The sequence below is a fragment of the Dipodomys merriami genome, unplaced genomic scaffold, assembly GCF_024711535.1.
Source record: "Dipodomys merriami isolate MVZ:Mamm:240054 unplaced genomic scaffold, mDipMer1.0.p SCAF_1, whole genome shotgun sequence".
Lineage (NCBI taxonomy): Eukaryota > Metazoa > Chordata > Mammalia > Rodentia > Heteromyidae > Dipodomys > Dipodomys merriami.
This window is the reverse complement of record NW_027202270.1, coordinates 37,846,481-37,868,459: the sequence shown is the minus strand read 5'-3', so window position 1 is coordinate 37,868,459 and position 21,979 is coordinate 37,846,481. Positions and strand designations below refer to the sequence as shown.

General features: G+C 35.8%; 1 protein-coding gene across 11 annotated transcripts in view; it reads right to left on the bottom strand.

Annotated features, from left to right (window-relative positions):
• The window catches only part of Znf385b (zinc finger protein 385B), a 398,961-nt gene that overhangs the window by 39,223 nt on the left and 337,759 nt on the right, over positions 1-21,979 (bottom strand). For all 11 annotated transcript variants that reach the window (XM_070019859.1, XM_070019840.1, XM_070019877.1 and 8 more), the window contains one exon: positions 9,203-9,365. In XM_070019859.1, coding sequence (XP_069875960.1) covers positions 9,203-9,365 — 163 coding nt within the window. The remainder of the gene's footprint in view (positions 1-9,202; positions 9,366-21,979) is intronic.

Sequence of the window (21,979 nt, the reverse complement as noted above, 5' to 3'; positions counted from 1 at the left end):
CATTTTCCAGAGTGGATGAGTTAAGTGTCTCTGTACCTGTCTGACCTATGGTGGGGAGAACGAGCAGCACTGTATCTGAATATGGAAGTCTGGTGTGTCTCTGTGAAGTGAGCCCCTGTCAGGGGGATGTGGGCCTATCCTTTGAACCATTCTGTGCTCCTAGATCTGTAGATCTATGATAGGAGAGGCAGTCATTTTTAAATTTAATTAGTTTATTTAATTTGACAAAACTGGGCTTTGAAATCAGGGCCCAGAGAGTGCAAGGCTGACACTCTACCGCTTATACCCCACCTCCAGCCCTGATTTTTTGCTAGTTATTCTGGAGATAAGAGTCTAGTGAACTTTTCTGCACAGCATTGCCTTATACAGTGATCTAGATCTCAGCCTCCTGAGTAGCTTATAGATGTGAGCCACTGGTGCCCAGTGGAAGGGGTAATCTGTCTGAAATACCTTTTGAGTCTTTCCTGGTGAAACTCACTTTTTTTCCCTTTTGAATTTCTTTAGCAACTGTTCATTTGTTTTGTTCTCCTGGATATATGTTTTCATTATTTATATGAACAGAATGCAACTTTTCTGGATCTTTTACCCTTTCTATTTTAGCTATGAATTCCATGTTTACATCATTTCTTTGCTTTCATATCTCACTGAAATGGGGTTATGAGTAGCCATACAGTAGTCTGAGTGCTTTGCTACTTAGACGTCTTTCAGCATAATGGAAGATGGATTTGATAAAGTCCTAAGATGAGGACACAAGTTCATTGCAAATGCATAACAAAACTGGCTCTGATTTCATTGTCCAATACATTTATTTTTTAACTGTTTGAGAGCTTATCAGGATGGCCTTTACAATCTATATTTCTATCAAAGTTCTGACTGCAACCACTTGAGTAAGTTCTGAGAAGATTCTGACATGCTATAGCTCTTCCCTTCAGATGTCTCATCAGAATTGCCCTAATAGTTCATTCATGGCAATTTAAACTTTTTCTAGCCAACTTATCCAAATTCTTCCAACCTCTATCCAATTTTAAGATGCTTTGACATTTTCAGGTATGTTATGACATCAATCTCATTTCTCAGCACCAAAATCTTTATCATTAGGTGTTCTCCTGAGAAACAGAACCAATAGGAGATGATAGATAGCTAGCTACATAGACAGACAGACAGACAGACAGACAGATGAGAATTAATTACGGAAACTGGCTCATTTGATTATTGGGGCTAAGATATCCATTACAAGCAATCAGCAATCCTTAATTCACACCTAAGAACCTCAGAACCAGGGAAGCCAATTGTCTCTGAGTTCAAATAAGAACCTAGGTAAGCTGGCAATGTAAGTCCTGGAGGCTCAAAGTTGAAGGGTTAAGTGTTCTGATGCCCAAGGACAACAAAAGGAAACTGTCCCAGCTCCAAGAAAGAGCAAAAAAGTCCTTATCCCTCTTTTCTCATTCTAGCTGGGCCTGCAACCTGTTGATAGTGCCCATTCACCCTACTCAGTTCCACAACTCACATTTCAATGTCCTCCTTACAAATCCTCAGACTCTCCCAGAAGTCACATTTTTCCAGTTCCTTTAATCTAGTCAGGTAGACATCTAGAGTCATCACACTTTATTAAGATTATTTTTTGCCAATAAGTCTGTAACCCTTGAGCTTTTTCTTCTAGAATCTAACAACGTAGATTCAGCATAATGGAAGATGATGGTAGCCGACAAGTAAATGAGGTAGTTCCTATTTCTCAATGATAATATCAGGAAAAGATGCCTAAAATAAGCCACCAGAGGAAGCTCAAAATAGACAAATAGACAAATAAATAAAACGATTAAATAAACAAAATCTGTAAGAACATCAGCTTTAAGTTTTCTATTATTACTTATTTTGTAAAGATCTGTTGTATCTACATAAAAGCCAGAAAAAGAGAGACTCAGAAAACTTAGTAACTTTCTTTTATGTCACAGCATGTCAACAAAGCAGTGTGCTACAGTCCAGGGTAAGCTGTTCAGCACAGATGTCACTAGCCATTCAAATGAAATAAAATAAAATATTTGGTTCTTTAGTAGCATGCTACATCTTTCAAGTGCTGAAAAACCACATGTGGCTAGTCACACTTGTTAGACAGCACTGACTCTAGACAATTTTCAGTATGATAGAATCTTTTATTGGACTGTTGGGACAGTATTGGTCTGTAGAAAGAACAGCATCAGTTTCACTACTGCATACTTTTATGGAGTGTTCCTAACAGTAAACCTCAATATCAGAGAAAAAATCCAGGGAAGAATGTATGCTCAAAATGTTTCCAGTGAAAACACTTTAAACTTGATACTACCAGCCTAACTTTGTATAAAACTAGACTATAGGTGTTATGAGAACTGGGGGAAGAGTCCTACAAGGATGCCTTAGTACCACATACTACTTGGACACAGATTCTATACTTGGTGAGTAGGCTCTTTTTTATCGTCCACTGATGTCAGGAAAGTATGTCACTTGTAAGATAGGTTTTCTTGAATCACATAAGTGGAATGCTATTAAAATATAAATAACCTTTATGGTAATCTCAAGAGCATTTATGCTTATCCATTTATAAAATTTATATTTTCAGTAAAGAAAGATTGTAAGTAGATGCAAAAAAGGGAGAAATCCAAGTTTTTCTTTACTGGGGGTTGTTTATAACATCTCTCTAGGCCATCACAAGTTAGCAGATCATCAGTATATCATAAATCTGTCTCAAATTTTGGTTCACTGTTTTTAGAGCAACCCTAGGAAATTGCTTTCAAAAAAGAGTAACAATAAATGCTTAGCATTCTCTCTTTCACAGGAATATAAAATGCTTCAAAGTTTCAAAAGGTAGTTTTCAGAGTATGACAAACACTTAACTCAAAGATTTTCAGCCTTGCCTGGCAGGTTGTTCTTGACACATTCAAGGTGTATGAGCAAAAATGGAGGCAGTTTCATTTTTCAAATTGACTGCAAAAGTCTTAATGATATATGCACATTTCATGAAAATATGAGCTTTAGTATAATGGTCTGTTCACTTAGACAGATGGGACTCATTTATGTTCTACATGATTATACTAAAGAACTTCAGATTTAAGATGTTTGTCATAAATATAGTTAATTTATTATTTTATGAGGTTTACTAAATCTTGGCCTCCCAGAGTTAGGTAGATGTATGCAAAATTTATGATCGTGATTGTCTATAAATGACAGACACTGACAAAGCAGAAAAGTATCATTTTCTTCTATTCAACAGCACAAGGTCCTGTTGCTAGTGACAGGAAAGAAAGAAGATGAGGTGAAAAAGACCTTGCTAGTTAACTGATGGAGTCCTATGACCGTCAGTGGAAATGAGAAACTGTCATTTGGAAAACTTGGTCCCATTTGTATCACATGAAATCTATGAAATGCACAGGGGAACCCATAAAAATGATGAGGCAAGGGTCTCTGTTTTTATCTTTGGCAGAAATACTCTGACAAAATGGAAAATGCACTTTTATAAGGCAACAGAGTGACCACAAATTCTGGACTGCAGCCTTTCTACTCAAAATATACTGATCTACCAGTTATAACTGCTTTAGGCTCACACCTGAGCAACTGCCACCATGAAAGCATAACATAGTGACAACTAAAATGAACTGTTTTGAAGGATCTTGTCCCTTTTCCTCTTACATCTTTTCTAACATGGCTGTTTCACAGTCCTCAGAGGCCAGAGGTGTGATGTAAACAAAGCTCCCTGCACTCACTGGGAAATTTTTTAAATGGAATGATTCCAAATGGTACTGAAAATGTAGACCAAGCTCAAGACAACACCAGGATGCCCCAATGGAGGCAGACAATTACTGCAAAGGAATTTAAGGATTATTGATAAAAGCAAACTCTAACGATCCCTTCATGTATCACAGTGCCTACCAAGAAGTCAGTGACACATTTAAAGTATCAGAGTCCTACCTGCTTTCCTGATAAAAGTCATTTAGTGGTATCAGACTGCTTGTTAGTATACTTGTATATATTCCTCCAAGTCAGAGAAGTTTAAAGTTTATGGGGATGATGGAACAACAACAAACAAGACTGAATTCCTGCTCATTCCTGACTCAACTGGAACTTAGGTTGTATAAGTCATTTAATCTTTTCCGTGACCCATGATCTTCATTGTTATCATATTTTTGGAAGTAGTATGAATGTGGTTACTATATATATTATTTATTCTTATAGTTGTAATGTCCAACCTTGTAAAAACATCACTAAGTTAGAAAGCATTTTGAGGACAAGTGTCCCTTTTGCTTATTGCTATATGCTAGTATCTGACAATATATATCTATATCTATCTATAGATATATATGTGCACTATTCCATAGTTTAGTTAATAAATTATATTGAGTAAATAAATGGACTTTATTACATGCATGCCTGATTAAAAGATAGATAGTATTTTCAACATTACCCATCATCCTATTGTTGAGAGGGTCATATAAAACATACGTGTGCCTGGACCTTTAAAGTGAACAAAATTCAGGTGCCCCTATTGTTATCCTTTATGCAGAGGTTGCTAATCCTATATTTGCTGGTAATTGCATTTGTAAACATATTTGTGGCATCTGAATAATTCTCTTTCCTCTGTCCAGACATCAACTAATTAAAGCCTGCTGAACTCTATGTAATTTCATACATTTTAATCTAGAAATGCATACAGTTCCATCATGATATCTAAATACTTTTAAAAACAAAATACTAGACATATGTCTAGACATATGAATTATTAGGCTTAATATCACAATGCTTTATTATTTTTAGGAAATAAGGTCTGTCACAAACTCTGTATTTTTGAAACTGTTATGAGTTGCTAAATGCTGTCACAAAAGGGCCTTCAATCTGATGTATGGGGCTTATTATCACAGGGATGTGTACTGTCATATGGCATTATGACACTTGAACTCTAGGGAGAAATTTGGGTGCAGGGACTGGCCAATATGTTCTGGCCTTCTTCCTGAGGCTGTTTAATGCTTGCTGTGTTTTGACCCCAATTTTCCCAAAGCACATTCTCTTCTCTCATCCTATATTTCAAATGCCCCCTAATGCATCATTAAAAGTTGGGGCAGATCCTAGGAGACCATTAAGACATTCTTCTGTATTTTCCATTCAATTCTACTCCAACTTCTAAAATGTGAATGAGACATTAATTCTAAACTCAACTTCCTTTAATGAAATAAATATTTTTTAAAATCAGCTAGTTAGAATTTCTTACAATAGAAATTCCTGCTCTTGTAGTTTTAGTACTTTTTTAAAAATTAACCTCAGAGAAAAAGAAGGCTTGTCAGACATTTTTTTACATGTTGTCTCCATTATAACATAACTGTTTATATTGCATGAAACAAGATCAATCTCAGCCAAAGTGTGTTTCCAAATGTAACATAAAAGAGAAAAATAGGTGTCTCAAGTGCTAATATAGTAGGTAAGAAGGATACCTAGCTCTTCAATGCTTGCTGTGTCACGTATTAATAATATATTCTTTGTGCTCTGGAGGAGCAGAGAGGCCATTTGTGGGTCCCATATTCCTCATCAATTATTCTGAATCTCTCCTCACCCAAATGGCACCCAGTGAATCCCAGGATGCTAGGAAAGAAGCATCCTGGGATTAACTAAGTATCATTGGTTCTCTTCTTTTCTTTTCTTTTTGGTCGGTCATGGGGCTTGAACTCTGGGCCTGGGTGCTGTCCCTCAGCTCTTTAGCTCAAGGCTAGCGCTCTACCACTTGAGCCATAGCGCCACTTTCAGCTTTTTCTGTTTATATGGTGCTGAAGAATCAAACCCAGGGCCTCATGCATGTTAGGCAAGCACTCTACCCATGAGCCACCTTCCCAGCCCCTGGTTCTTTCTTGTTTCTTGCTTCTCCCACAAAATGTACTGTCATTGGACACCTTTATGCTGTTAAATGGATGCTAAAACAAGAGATGAGAAAATGAATTAGTTGGTCCCATGGATGCTGAGAATGCCTGGGATTGAAAACTAGCAGTTCAGACATCAAATGAATCACATTTTCAATTCTCACTCAAAAAAAAATCTAAAAATTGGGGCTGGGAAGGTGGCTCAGTGGTAGAGCGCTTGCCTCACATGCATGAGGCCCTGGGTTCTATTCCTCAGCACCACATAAGCAAAAAGGAAAAAAGCCGGAAGTGGCGCTATGGCTCAAGTTGTAGAGTGCTAGCCTTGAGCTGAAGAGCTTAGGGACAGCACCCAGGCCCAGAGTTCAGGCCCCATGACCAGAACCAAAAAAAAAAAAAAAAAATCTAAAAATCACAGATAATACTTTAGACTGTTTGATAGCTCTCCATTCAGAAGAAAAGGTCCAGTGCTAGGGAAGTCAAGTCTCATGAGATTTGCCAATCCATGAATTTTGACTGTGGTTGTTAGTCTAATTTATAATTTCTGGTTGACTGTGGAGGCAATGTTCTCTGAAATAAAACATTTCAGTCAATTAAATATCATAGTTGTTACTCCTCTTCCTACTCCCTTCTTCTTTATGGTCCACTTAGACCAATTGCAAAGGACTAGTTTTTGTGTCTTATCTTTTTTCTAAAGTAGGATTTTAAACTAAATGAAAGCCAGCTAGCAAATGATAGTTGACAAAACTATACAAGCTTTATAAAGATTTAGAAATGGGTAGTTAGCCATACACTGTCATATCCTTTAGATCAGATTTCCCATCTGGGAAAAGCTTCTAGTTTTCCAGTTTTAAAAATTCTATCAAACACATGTGAAAATTCTTATTCTTATTTAAAAGCTATATTCAGCTGAAGGTGACAAAAGAACATACATCTATTTAGCAAATACAACCCACTCGATTTGAAAATAGTGTCATTTTTCAGTGATTTTTGTGCTGCTTTTGTAGTTACTGTATAATAGAGCAAATAAAATGTTTCACTTGAATTAATACTTACGGAAAATGTGGAAAGACAACTAATTTGGATGAATCAGTCAATGAGTGACTATACAGATTTTGAGTAAAACAACATAAAAGAAATGAAGTACAAATACAAGTTATTTCTCTACTCTTTGTAATCCAAATCTGGAATGTCCCACAGTAAGTAAAGTCAAAACTGTTGGGCCACAGGTCTAATGGTGTGAGAGTAAGGGGTGGAGGCAAATAGGAATGTAGGATAGGGAGCAGATCATGCAGGATTAAAATACCACACATCTACCAAAGAGATATAATGTACACTCATTTTTTTTTTAATTTCTCCTTACTTGTGTCCTCAAGCTCAATCTTAGTTCTCTTTCCTTATTTGTACTACGTTTTTCTTGACTGCTGTATTCCACTAACTAGGAACTAACTCTTTGTATAGTGAGCATTAATTCCAGTGGATACGAGATTCAAGTGCTGTAAGAAAATGCTTGAATCATCAAATTTTTCAATATATATTAATTGAGTACTTTATAGGTATAATAGATGCTACGAATATAACCCAGGCTTCTTCATTTGGATCTTCTATTTCTGTACCATTTTTCCTTGATTTATCCCTGCTACCCTTTGAGAATTTTTTCTACTTCCTTTTTGTCTTCCTTACTTTCACTACTATCATTGGAGGAAACACAATTCCTAAATATAACAATGTAACTTAGATGAAGCATCAAGCACATTCAGTAACAATGTTAGAATGTTAATAATACTCACCAACTGTTCGATTAGCTCAAGTCACATAATCAGTGGAAAGAATGAAGTGACCTTTAACCTTTACTATTTTATCCTTTTACCTTTAACTTCTGTTGAAGGTAAAGACCATAACTCAGGTAACAAAACCTTTGGTAGAGTATTGTTACACAAAGGCAACAATAGCGTGTGGGAAATGAAATCAGGCAGGAAATCAAAGCGATGGTGGATACTGCTCTTTCCAAACCCTTTCCAAACAAGGGTATCCAAACTCTGGATACCCTTGAGCAAATAACTGTCACAAAGCTTACCTTACACCATGATTTGCAATTTTTTGTCAAAACTGCGATAGTATATGATATTAATATTAGACAATTGTGGGTGAAAGATTAATTATATTACATATATAAAGGCTTTGTTCTTTGGAAGGGGAAATGTTCTATGTAATAATCCATTATTTATTACTTCTTCAGATGTCATGATTTAGTAAACTTATCATATATAAAAATAAAAGTCTTCATTACCAAGTTTGCAGCTCACTTCTAGGCTGCAGTTTTTTTGGAGCCAGCACCTATAAGGCACAATCAATAAGATCCTTTCCTACGCAGTCTTTTTGTCTGAATGGGTTTTCTGAACTTTCCTTTTAGAATAATGGATTTGCCCTCCTCCGAAGGCCCTAGGTGGCCATGAGAAGTAATTCTGGAACCTCTCTTCAAATGCTACAAGGATTTTGAGAGAGGAGAATAAGATGTGGGTGTATACCACAACAAAGAAGTCCCTAAAGCCAAGGTCGAAGACAAGGAAAGGAACCAGTCCTTTTAATCCCCTTTAACAGAAAATGTTCTTCAGTTAGCAACAGAAACAGATGACACATCCATCATGGGCCTGAGGGACAGATGTAAGAGTGACAAAGCCTATTAACTACTTATTTTCACTGTATCCAGGCTAGGAAAATGTTTTCCTCTCTTTCCACTGAAAAAACCTACTCAGAAAAGTTGCAATGTTATATTCAAGCAACATAGACTGGTCATACAAGGTACATTCATCAGTAGTCTGTTTCCAAGTATACATAAAGTTCTGCTGTTAAGTAATTCTGAGACAAACTCTGTGAAGATATTAAAACATCAAAAACTTTTCTTATTAAACATATTTCCATATTTATGTAGTAATGTCTCTCTCTCAGAAAACATCACTCTTTTAAAGTCTACAATACAAAACAATGATAAAAAGAATAGAAAGGAACAACAAGTTAGTATTTTTATCCATTTCCCAATTTTGTCTAAACACAAGTCTGTACTTATTCTCATGCACATATGCTTACATATATATGCATATATAAATTTGCACACACATATATACTAAATGTACATATTTCACAACATGGAATGGCAACATTTCAAATGCTTAGAGTTTGCGCTAATCCATTTTTCCTGGGAAGGAAAATGTTAATATTATGAAAATAAGACATGAAAAGGAACATGCGACCACTGAGGAGAAGACAGGACTGAGGCACGAGAAGAAACAGGAAGAACACAAAGAACGTAAAGAACAAAAAGTGTCATTGACCTGATTTGTCAGAGCTGTTGCCTGTGATTGGAGTGATGGAGCAGCTGGGATTAGCCTTTGCGCTGTCCTTGGAAGAAACCATTTTGGGTTTATTTTTCGTTGCCTCTAGTGCTTTGACCTTCTTGGCATGTTTACTTCCTTTGTAGTGGGCCTCGGCCTGGCTCTACAAAGGAGAACAAATCAGGCTCATTTTTTGCTACTTACAAAACAACACGATGGATGATCATGCAGGAAAAAGTACATTCAATCATAGGCACCACAGACATTTACAGCTCAGTACTTAACTACATTTCTGACATGTAGTGAAGTAATAGACCAATATCTAAGAGGATTTAGAATAGCAAATCCCTCTATTAAACACAGAAGATTATGTCTCTACATACTAGCAATTGTAAAAATGTGAGGAAGATAAGCTTTGTCATCAGTGCCCTCCCATGACTGTCCATTGTGGCTATTTTCAAACATTGGCTGACAGTAGCTACCTCTGAGTGCCTTACCTGTGCATGTGGGCATGACCTTTCACAACCGTTGCCCTTCAGCTAAAGACCCATTCTGTCCTGTATTTGGGCTATGCTCTGACACCAGATGGTGTGACAAAACTTGTCAATAAATGCTACTAAGTCAAAATGACACTATGTTTCAGAGACATCCACATATGCTTTATGTATCATTTTGCTGATTTAGTTCTAAAAACAAATAATATACACCATAAAGGAGGGAAAAGCTTTCATTTCTGAAATATGATTGATGAATCAAAGAAATTAATGTTCAATTATGTGCAAAGCGTAATTGTGATATTAATGCTAGATCTAAAGGAGGGAAAAAGGGTAAGGCAAAAGACAAAATAAATTTCAATAAACTTAGAATATATTTACTGACATTTGGAAAATTCTTCTTGGTCTAAACAAAGTTTTTATGTTTTTTAGTATCTAGTATTAACATACACATTAGCAAAATAATCTAAGTAAGTTAGTCCATTTAGATTTCCTTCAATAGACTAAAAAATATAAACACATATTTGGTAAGTATAAAACAAGACAAGTTTTTGTTAGTGGATGTTGAAAGTAATAAAAACATTTTTACATTCTTTTTTTTTTTTACATCTTGTTTGTGGTTGGAGAAGACAGGGGCCAAATGAAGCTTCACACATACATGATCACACTTGCAAATCCAAGTCACACATTGGCAAAAGTGAGCTAAATAGCAAAACATATATGTTATGAGATATACAGAACTAAAAGTGAAGTGAATCAGTGAATTAGTCCAAAAATTGGCAGACTTCTGATGTGAGAGTTGAAGAAAGGGATATATACAGACTGGTAGAGGAAAGCACATTTAAGGTAGGAAAGTATTGGCTTAGGAAATGACTGGCACTGGTGTACTAGAACAGTGGAGATGGCTAGAGAGAAGATTATAATAAAGGCCTTTTAGTATAAGCCAAGGGTACCAGATGTGCTCCATGTGGAGAAGTATGTCACTGAGATGAAATTCTCAAGAATGTGTGATGATAAAACTTTGAATGGGAAGATTTCCACAACAGCTATTTATACATGTTATTGACTGAATATGAAAAAGAGAGATGAGACAGATAATAGGCTTTTAAGACAATATGTGATACTGAAAGCAGAGGGCATAAATACATGAATTTGTCTTAATTATAATAGTATCTTAGAATTTCCTGAAACCTTGGTTACTACTGGTTGTGTTGACTCGTGCTATTTTAGGAACTGTTTCACTGACAATTACCATATGTATATGGCACGTTTAGACTAAGCTATCCATTTTCTGACTTCTTGTCTTGTTTCTTTTCAGTTAAGCAGGCATATTTTTTTTTTTACTACCTTCAGACTTGGTTCAGTAGAACTGGTGACAGTGAATACCATTTCAATACCTACACCATTTCTAAGTCTTGGAGGGTGATGAAGCCAGCATATATCAAGTTCATAAATGATGATGAAGTTGTTGGTGCTAAACATGATAGGGAATGCAATCACAAGTGTCAAGGATCATGCAGTAAGTTAAACACTGTAACCATCCATTTGCTGTCCCATCAGAATGCAAACATGATGATAAGACTCATGTCCCATTCTGAATTTCTGTGGTTTTTATTTTATAAGGGGTAGAGGTAGTTAGATAATGTATCGCCTTTGTAGTCATGTAATCTAGTTTTTTTTCCATTGCAACTGAAAACACACCAGGGATTTCCTTAGGTTATCACCTCTAGCATCCAAAGTCTCTAGCCTTATGTTCACTGCTCAAAGCCCCAAACTTCCTAACTGTCTGAATATTTCCCCCAAAATACATTTCAATCTTTACCTAAATTATTATCACTTGGTTTGCTCAAGGGCACCGCAGGTTGCCTGTCAAAAAATATCTCAGTTGAAGAGAAAAGGATAACATAATATTTATTTGTAAAAAAAAAATGGTTAAATCTAGCTAATATGTTTGAGAAAGTTATAAGTTAAAGAAGTAAAAAAATATCTTGATAATGTAAAGTAATAATAATGGTGATTAATATTATTGAGCACTGTTCCAGGCATCAAACACTTTCCATGTATTAGCTCATTTCATCCTCCTAATACTCTGTGAGATAGAAAACCAGCATGAGTCAGTCTTTTACCAATGACAAACAGGACATACAGAATGTAACTAATTTATCAAAAGTTACACAGGTAGGTATAGAGCCTTAGTAACTCAACATTTCTTAGACATATTTCCTTCATTAATTATGTACCCACACTATTAACTGTGTAACTTTATTAGAAGTGAAAAATTATACTGGGCACTGGTGACTCACTCAGGAGGCTGAGACCTGAGGAATTCGGTTTGAAGCTAGACTGAACAGGAAAGTCTGTGAGTCTTATCTCTAATTAACCAGCAAAAAGGAGAAGTGGAGGTATGGCTTAAATGACAGAATACCAGCCTTGAGTGAAAAAGCTATGAGACAGCACCCAGGCTCTGAATTTATACCCCAGCAATAGGCACTAGTGCTCTCGCAGGTGTGCGTGTGCGCGCACACACACACATACACACACACACACACACACAAAAGAACGAAAAAGTGAACATTACATATGAAGAAAAGGCACTGCTTTTTAACGATTAAACCTTAATGCCATGGAAATTGCTGGGAATAAACACTATTCACCTAATGTTTAGGAAAGATACTGGTGTACAACATTAGATGGGATCCTTTGGTAAATAGCTAATACAGTCCCATATTTGAGGTATGCAACAATTTCTACAAGATAACAGCAGCATACCTCTTAAAAACTCATGTTACCAAGTATATGCTAAGCAGTGCAGAGTCACAGAATGCCCTTTGGCTAACTGAAAACAGATTGCTCTAAATAAAACTTCCAAGTACAAGATAGACAGAATATAATTTCTCATGACTATTTCCTGGCATCACTGCAGGAAGTTAACAGCATCAATTAGCACTTACATAATGACACAGCTAAGTGACACCTCTCTGGATGCCAAGGTGGAAAGAACGCTCTAAAACCACGACCCACTTTCCCTCTGAGTAAGGGGCATGTAGAGAAGGTAACAAGAGTCCTCCGTGTCCACTGACTGTTGTTTGGAGGAAAGTAGGGTGCAAGAATGTAGAACAAAGAGAGTTCAAGGCACCACTCATTCCAGTGTGGCATCTTTCCAGGTCCTTGTGGTATTCTCGGTAGTGGCACTTTGCTCTCCTAAGTTCTCTATCTGAGACAGTGTCAACAGCTTCTGCCTCCTGGGCAAATCTTCAAGTGAGAGTGAGACACTGTTAAACAGCAGTGAAATTGAACTGACTTCATTATCTAGGAAACTCCTTAATTGAAGGGTGAAAGAAACAAGGACAAATGCCAGAGTCCCACAAACCAGTTGACCTGCCAAGTTTAGTCAATAATGGCTCCTGTATCACTTCTAAGATACTCAGTTGGTGGAGATGACTTATTTTACACTCACTAAGCAGCAAGAATGGCTTGCTTCTCATCTAGACAAGCTACTGTGCCCCCATCTGGTAGATGCCAAAGAAATTTATTGGCAAGAATTGCCAGAATTAGGGTTGGGATGGTAACTGAGTGTTAGTAGAATGTGTGCTTGAATAGTAGTAGAATGTATACATGGCCTGGGTTTGATCACCAGTACCTCAAAAAGGGGAAGGGAAAAGAAGTTCCTATAAAGAATCACAAGACTTTACCCTGACCTCCCTATTAAAAAATCCTAGGTTTCTGGTCTTCTTTGGAGACCACTCCAGTTGTTACCCACCAGAACACTTAGTGCCTAGCATCTGTAGAATAGCATTCCCAGGAAAAGACATACTACATTTATTTTTCATACATTAGCCTTCTTTGGTGCCAAAGCTCTTCACTTTCCCAAATCCTCTATAATTCTTAGGACCCCACTGGTCCAAATAAAAATAGGATGAAATACCACATTGCTTTAAAAATAAAAATGTAACAAAATATTCCCAATGAGAAATTTCTAAAATTCACTGTGCTCTCATTTTTAGTTTGACCTTATTTCTAATTTGTACTTCAGAGAGATAGCTAGGATCTTGAATTAAGATTTTAAAAATATCTTCAGTTTGTATGGAAAGAATAGTGTAAATATAAACTCATAAGGAGATTGAGGAAAGGCAACATCCCTGGAGAGAGTACCCTATTTTTTAATAGAACTAATCTTTTTTCACTTTAAAGAAGTAATTAAATCTGTTTCCTTAATTAAAGAAAATATATCATCAAAACTACACATTTTTTTTCCTAACACATGTCAGTGTATTATGAAGCGTTATGAGGGAAATAGCAGAAGTCAGTAAATTTAAAAGAACAAAACAAAACAAAAAAACCCTATACTCTAAAATGCCAAATAAAATGTAGGTCATGTAAACTACCATAAAACAGGCTCTGCTAACAAGGGAAAACTAGATTATTTATTTTACAAGGAATTATTTAGCAACTGCCATGTGATAGACATAGTGAAAATTTAAAATAAAGGCTTTCTACTTGAAGAATGGTAGAAGGAAGAAAAGAAACATACATGTGACTATGACCCAAAATCCAGGTTAGAAAATAAAGGGGAGAAAGGGTGGAAAATAGAAAGCATAGAGTCATAACAAACTATAGGAGTCAGAAGAGAAGAATCTCTTCAGGTGGAATGTTGATGGAGGCTCATGGAAAAGAGGCCTCAGAAGCGGGCAATACTGCAGACATTTTGGCAGGGAGGTGCTTAGGGCAAAGGGAACAGAATGTTCTAGGATACTGCTTATGAATTGCATGGTATTCTCTATGTATAGCTTCTCTATAACACACAGACATAAAGAGAACAAGGAAATACTGGTGTTTTTACCTTGAAAATAGTATTCTCTTGTGAAATGGAAATAAATCATCATAGCAATCTTTCTTCATTATTCTTTCTGTGTGTGTGTGTGTGTGTGTGTGTGTACATGTGTGTGTGTGGGGGGGGTGTTTCTTCCTTTCTTTTTCCTGTACCATGGTGCTTGAACCCAAGGTCTGTTCACTGTCCCTTAGCTTTTATTGCTCAAGCCTAGCAAGCACTCTACCACTCGAGCTACAGCTCCGTTTCTATCTTTTTAGTGGTTAGCTGGAGGTAAGAATCTTATGAACTTTTCTGCGCAAGCTGGTTTCAAACTAGAAGCCTCAGATCTCAGTAGCAATCATTACAGGTGAGCCAACAGTGGCCATCTCATCATAGCACTTTTAAAATGAATATCTTACCTACGTTTAACTAAAAAAAATGCGTATGTCACCTTATGGATGCTGCCTGTATTGCAGATTTTATCTGGTATGATAAAAACAATATCCTATTTTAAAACAACCAAATGAAGCCGAGCGCTGGTGGCTCAAGCCTGTAATCCTAGCTATTCAGGAGGCTGAGATCTGAGGATCACGGTTCAGAGCCAGCCCAGGCAGAAATGTCTCTGAGACTCTTTTCTCCAATAAACCACTAGAAAACCAGAAGTGGTGCTGTGGCTCAAGCAGTAGAGCGCTTGCCTTGAGCTGAGGAGCGCAGGGACAGCACTCAAGCCCAGAGTTCAAGCCCCACGACCAACCCAAAAAAAGGAAAATAAAAAAATAAAATAAAACAACTAAATGATTTCTTTTGAACATGCAATTATCTGAGATAAAAGTATAACACTTTAAATCCTATAGATAAAAATATTAAGAAACAAAGATTACTGAGTAGCTTAATAATCAACATGACGAGACATGCCCAGACAACAAGTTACAGCATAGGAAATGAGATATACTCAACAATCTAAAGATTGTTAGTAACTCTTTTTGCTGATATTTTCTATTTTAAGGCCTGCAATATCAGTAATGACCTATGATTGGCTTTGACAGTCACTTCATTCAATACATCTATGAAGATCTGTTAAAAACAAAGTCCAGAAAAGGTTATAATTATTATGAGTTTTTCAGCTTAAAAAGACATAATGTCTTTGCGAATTTCTATCGTGTGAACACTATAGGTATTTTGTCTTACCAAGGAGATGCCATGGACATCTTCCTCATACAGTTCAAAGGAGATCTATCCTGTGGATGTAAGAGGCTGAGGTTCTGCATATTGTTTTCCGTACTTCCTGTGTTTAAGCATAGTGTACACATAAAATAATACATGACCTCCAAATATTTCTATATCACTGCAGAGAAAAATGGTGACATTCTAGGAAGAAAATGATGTATAGTCTAGACTGTTAATTCTCTCTGGGCCCAATTTACATTATAGCAAAAGACAGAAACAGAATTCCTCTGTTGCAGCTATTTCAAAATACCACTATTGAATACATGAGCATTAAATATATATTCATCCACATTATTAGAATATTCAATATAGGCAAATTAATCAATTTTTTAAAATGCTGAAGTCTTCAGTGGGCTTTAAGTTAATTTTTCAAATGATCTTGTTAGATGAGAGTCTTGATGCTCATGTTTGTGGTACATGAGTCATTGGTGAAATTACATTACCCACTGAAACACAAAGAGGCTATGAAAGAACCAAATAACTGACAGAATTTATGTGGGGAATTAGCAAGACAATGAAGCTGCAGTATACTAAAATACTTCTTTTTAAAAATAAACAGAATGTTTTCTTATGGAGTTTTCAGTAAACAAAACTTTGTCTCAGTTTCTCAGTTTTATATTTCACTTTAATTACTTAAAGGTGGATTCTTAATTTTACATGATTTTTAGCATTCTTAGCTTTTTCCCCTAGATAGCCAATTAGGTTCTGCATTACCAGTGTAGGGCTGAGAAGGCCAAGGAATAAGAGATATAATTGAGTGTAGCTGTATTAACTAGGATAGGAGTCCAACCCTTTCATTTGTTCAACTATTTTCTGTTCCTAGTTTTTGAATTTGTTTCAAATTAGGCCATAATTTAAAATTATCTCTTTTTGAAAGTAAGTGTAATATACGGGTGTGTTAAGGCAAGGTTTAAAAATTTTAAAATTTAAAAAATAAATTTCTCAACCATATTTATGAATAAAGTATATTATAGATTATATTTTGAAAAACTAATTCTCCCCACCAGACTAACAAAAAGATGTTTGTGTGAAACTTTTCAATATCAGTAAAGAACTGTAAAATAATATTTACTTAAAATAATATTTACTGGGGCTGGGAAGGTGGCTCAGTGGTAGAGTGCTTGCCTTGCATGCCTGAGGCCCTGCGTTCGATTCCTCAGCACCACATAAGCAAAAAAAAGAAAAAAGCCAGAAGTGGCGCTGTGGCTCAAGTGGTAGAGCGCTAGCCTTGAGCTGAAGAGCTGAGGGACAGCACCCAGGCCCAGAGTTCAGGCCCCACGACTGGACTGGAATTTTTATGGATTATGAATATACTATATTTTATTTTTATAATAAAGCACAAAACATTAAGAATTTACTTACTATCTTTGGGCATGTACTTTTATTTTCCCCAAAGTATTTAAAAGTAGAAGTTATCCACCTTCCTCAAATTAATTTAACATTTTATATGGAACAAGGGAATTTAATCCTCAACTGTATTAAAATATATAGAAGGGTTTCTTAGATTTTTGTAGTGATTTCAGTTTCATCTGAAGTTGCTAACATGTTTGTGAGTGCTGTTATCCACCAGTGGGGAAACAGACTGCCACCATGTGCTTCACAGAGCATGTTTTGGTTACTCAATGGTAACTAATCCATTATAATTCCAGTTAGCACCTTAAGCTGTGACTCTACAGCTGACTAATTTTAAGCATCTGATCATCTTTAAAATTAAGCTCATAGGATTCCACACATTAATCTACCCAGAAGGTATTACATTTACTTTTATTTACATATTCAAGACACGAACATAAACTAAGTCAGAACTTTCATTGTATCTGCCTATATTCAATGTTCAATGGATAATATCCTTAATGTAGACAACAAAATTAAAGTGACTCGTAAAGTATAATGCTCAGAAATGTAGTTGAAAAATAAGTTTAAATATATTTTTGTATTTTGAATGTATTATTTATTTACTATTGCTAACTTGGAAACCTGTTTCACAGCACCACCAAAAAAGAGAAAGAGAGAAAAGAAAACCTGTTTCACAAGGCCAGATTTTTTTAAAAAAATACTCTAATTAGTTATTAATAAAACTAATTTTGAAATTTGTAATTCAATTAATTAAAACACATGAATGTGAAGATTAACATAACATTCTTTCAATGTATACTATAAGTAAGGAAACAATGACACTATATCTTAAGTAGTCACTATGCCAGCTGAGTCATATTAATGTTACCTCTGCAGACAAGCTCCAAATTAAACTAATAGTTTTCACTCTAATTGAGTCTGGTTAACTTTCTTCACATGTAAAAGATAATACATACCTATAATTTTAAGTCACTGATTAAAAACTCAGGTATTTGAATATAATTTGAAAATACTAAAAGATTTCCACTTTCTGATTCTGTGTAATATTGTCTAAAAATTCTATTAATGAAAAACAGTCATCATAATAAAAGGAGTTTATGTAGATGTAGTTAGTTTATAAGTTTATTTTAATTAAAATTTTTAATAGAACCTGTCCTGTGTATATGGGTCACAGTAAGGAGACCCTTTAATCATCATTCATTCATTACCAAGGGATGATTTGTTCTTTCCTGAAACAAATATTCACTGAATACCTATCATATTCTAGATATCATCTTAAGTGTGGTGGAATACGTGAATTTTCATACAGAAACAAAGAAAAGGAATTCTAAAGTTATGTATAGGTAGCAAGTGTTGTGTAATGCGTTACTTCTTCAAATATGTTGGGTAATGCTATAAAAGTCAGGAAGACTGAGAGGGAGACACTACGTGTTCTCTCATATTATCTGAGGAACTCAGGAAACACTTGCCCTTGAAGGGCCCTTGTACAGATATCTGTATGAAGTTTACCTAGTTGGGAGAGTATCTCAGGTACAGAGAATGGCAAATGACCATTGCAAGAATTTCACAGTGAGTAAAGTGAGAACCCAGTAATTTTATAGAGGATTAAACTCATCTGACTTTTGTTTAACCAAGGACTGATCTGACTGCTGTATGAATGGTCAAGTAGATGTGTTCAGTGGCAAGGCTGGTAATGAAGCCAACGAAGAGAGGGGACTATTACAATCAGCTAGACCGAAGAAGAAAAAAAGGCTCAAAACCAAATGCCACTGAAGGTTCCAGTATTTTCTTACCTGTCATAGATCTTAACTAATTCTCTTTGTGTTCAGTTAGTTACTATTCTGAATTTCTCTTAAACAATTTATTTTTATTTACTTAATATGTTCACATAATTTAAGAGTATTAAAACAGCTACTGCAGTGAAAGTCTACTTAATACACTTATTTTTTATCACTTATTTTTACTTTCTTATAAATCTTTCTGAGACAGTTTGCATGCCTGTCAAGTAAATATATACATATATCTGTATTTTTCTTCATTTTTAGACAAATACCTATGTATCACTGTTCTGCACTTTGTCTTTGGTAAGAGTAATTAAAACATTCTCTTCTGTTTAAAAGGTTGTATATATATATATATATATATATATATATATATATATATTAATCCTATCATATAAATAAATCATAATTTATTTCATACTTTCTTAGCAATGAATATATAAATTGCTTCTAAAGTTGTCAGTATGGTACAAATATTGGCATTATTTTCACAGCTAAAATGGATACTTTTTCTAAAGAGAACTTTAAATAAATCAAAGCATACATTTAAATTTTTTCCTAATTAGCATCTATACATTAACTTGTGATCCATTATAATTATATGCTCTCCCAAATGTATTTCTGAGAATCAGGTAATGAAATGTGCCCCTTTCTTCTCCCCCTGACTCCCTTCTCCAACTTTAGAGAATATTATATACTCTAAGGAGAAAATATAGGCTTCTAGATGGGTCTTCAGAAATGGAAAGGATTTCAAGAGCAGAGATAACGCATTCCCAATTAAAAAAAAAAAACTATGGTAAGGAAAAATGTAAAGAAAAGCAAACTATGGTTAGGAAAAAGTGAATGATCTGAGCGAAATGTGGAAAAAAATGCTAGAAAGGCAAGTGCCTTAAATACTAAATAATGGAAAAGTGATTTTAAAAAGGTAATTAGGTGGGTAATGAGAAGCCATTAAAGACTTTTGTTCTAGTGTAATATGATAGCAACAAAGACCCACAATAAGGAAAGAAAAGATGGGAGAGTAACTAGAAGTCTTTTGACCATAGCAAGACAGGGAGTAAAGAGGCTCCTAAAGACACAGACATCAGGGCACTATATGCCCCAAACCAGGGCTTCTGTAGAAAAAGAGCTGACATTGTTATTAAAGTAATTCTACCTAGAGATGCTATTACTTTTTCCTCCCCTGGGCCTATTATTTCTTCTCATTTTTGGATTTATATTCAACCCTTCCAAACATGTAAACAATTTTGATCTTCCCAATTCAACACAAATTATCCCTCAATACACATAAACTCTGAGCTTTTCACCCTATTACTTGGCTACTTTTCTTTTTCTTTTTCTTTTTCTTTTGGGGGAGGGGTCCTGTCGTGGGGCCAGAACTCTGGGCCTGGACGCTGTCCCTCAGCTCTTCAGCTCAAGGCTAGCACTCTACCACTTGAGCCACAGCTCCACTTCTGGCTTTTTTTTCTTTTGCTTATGTGGTGCTGAGGAATTGAACCCAGGGCCTCAGGCATGCAAGGCAAGCGGTCTACCACTGAGCCACCTTCCCAGCCCTACTTGGCTACCTTTCATAGGTAGATTTGTTAATATGATATCTGAACATGCATGTTCATTTTCTCTAATTTCCTAATTTCCTCCTTTATCCACTGATACAGATAATGCCAAGACATCAATGTTCTAAATCCTAAAACTAAAAGAAGCTTTTATTCCTCACCTGCTTGACCATTTAGGCAGGCACATTTCATCCTGCTAATTTTTTGCTTCTTTTTTTTCCAGGCTCCATGCTGGATTGGTTTCTTCCTACCTTTATTTTATAACAGTGTACAGGATCCTCTTCTCATGCCCAGTCATTAAATACTGAAATATTTAAAGATCCTTCCAGTTTTTTAGTATTCTCATCAAATATCCCTGGCTACTTCCTATTCAATCTTATTCATATTCAACTTCTCAATATTCACTATCACCTTCTGAGCTCTAGACTCAGAAAATCCAGTTGGATATCTCAAAGCAACTCAAACACAAGTTCAAAGTAAAACCTGTGATTTTACATGTCATTGTGCAACAGTTTTCCAGCCCCAAACACCTAATCCTCCTCTAGCATTCCTTTTGCACACACAGCATTGCTCACTTCTTGAAAGAACCAAGTCCATGGACCATCCTCATTGTCACATACAACTTGTACTCCAACATTCCATTGCCAGATTCTATATATTCACTTCCTAAATATTTCTCCATTGAAGGTAATTCTATCTCCCACACCACCCTGGTCCAAGCTGGCATCATCTTTTTCAGGCTCTCCATGACTGACAGAAAGAGAGAGAGGGATAGGGGGAGAGAGAGAGAGGGGGGGGAAGGGAGAGAGGGGGAGGGAGGGAGGAAAGGAAGGAAGAAAAAGAAAGAAAGAAAGAAAGAAAGAAAGAAAGAAAGAAAGAAAGAAAGAAAGAAAGAAAGAAAGAAAGAAAGAAAGAAAGAAGATGAATGAACAGTGGTTGCAAAGCACAAGTCAGCCAATCCTAAAGTCCATATCATCCACAGTTACTGGTTTAAAATCTAAAATAATCAGTTGGTGGCTCATGCCTGTAATCCTAGTTACTCAGGAGGCTGAGATCTGAGGATCATGTTTCAAAGCCAGCCAAGCAGGAAACTCTGTGAGACTTTTATCTCCAATAAACCACTCAGAAAACTGGAAGTGGCACCGTGGCTCAAGTGGTAGAGAGCTGAGGGGGCAGTGTCCAGGCCCAGAGTTCAAACCTCATGACCCCCTCCCTCACAAAAAAAAAATAAAATAAAATAAAAAATAAAAATTGAAAATAATCATATTCAATACATATATGGCCATTCCCTCCTGGTTTCATTTGATTCTTCTCTGTTGTTCTCTGAGTAAAATGTACTTGTAGCATAAACATTATTATTTATTCTTGTATATGTCTGGATTACTACCTCTTTTTTCTTTCCCATTTACCCTACAAATATACTTTCCTTAAAAGACCTTCCATAATTTCCTGGCCTAACTCACAAGCTAACTTTCTGGATTCTTCTCTTCATAGTACTTTTTGCCATTTAAAATTTATTAAATAACATATATAACCATTTGATTAATGTTTTATCT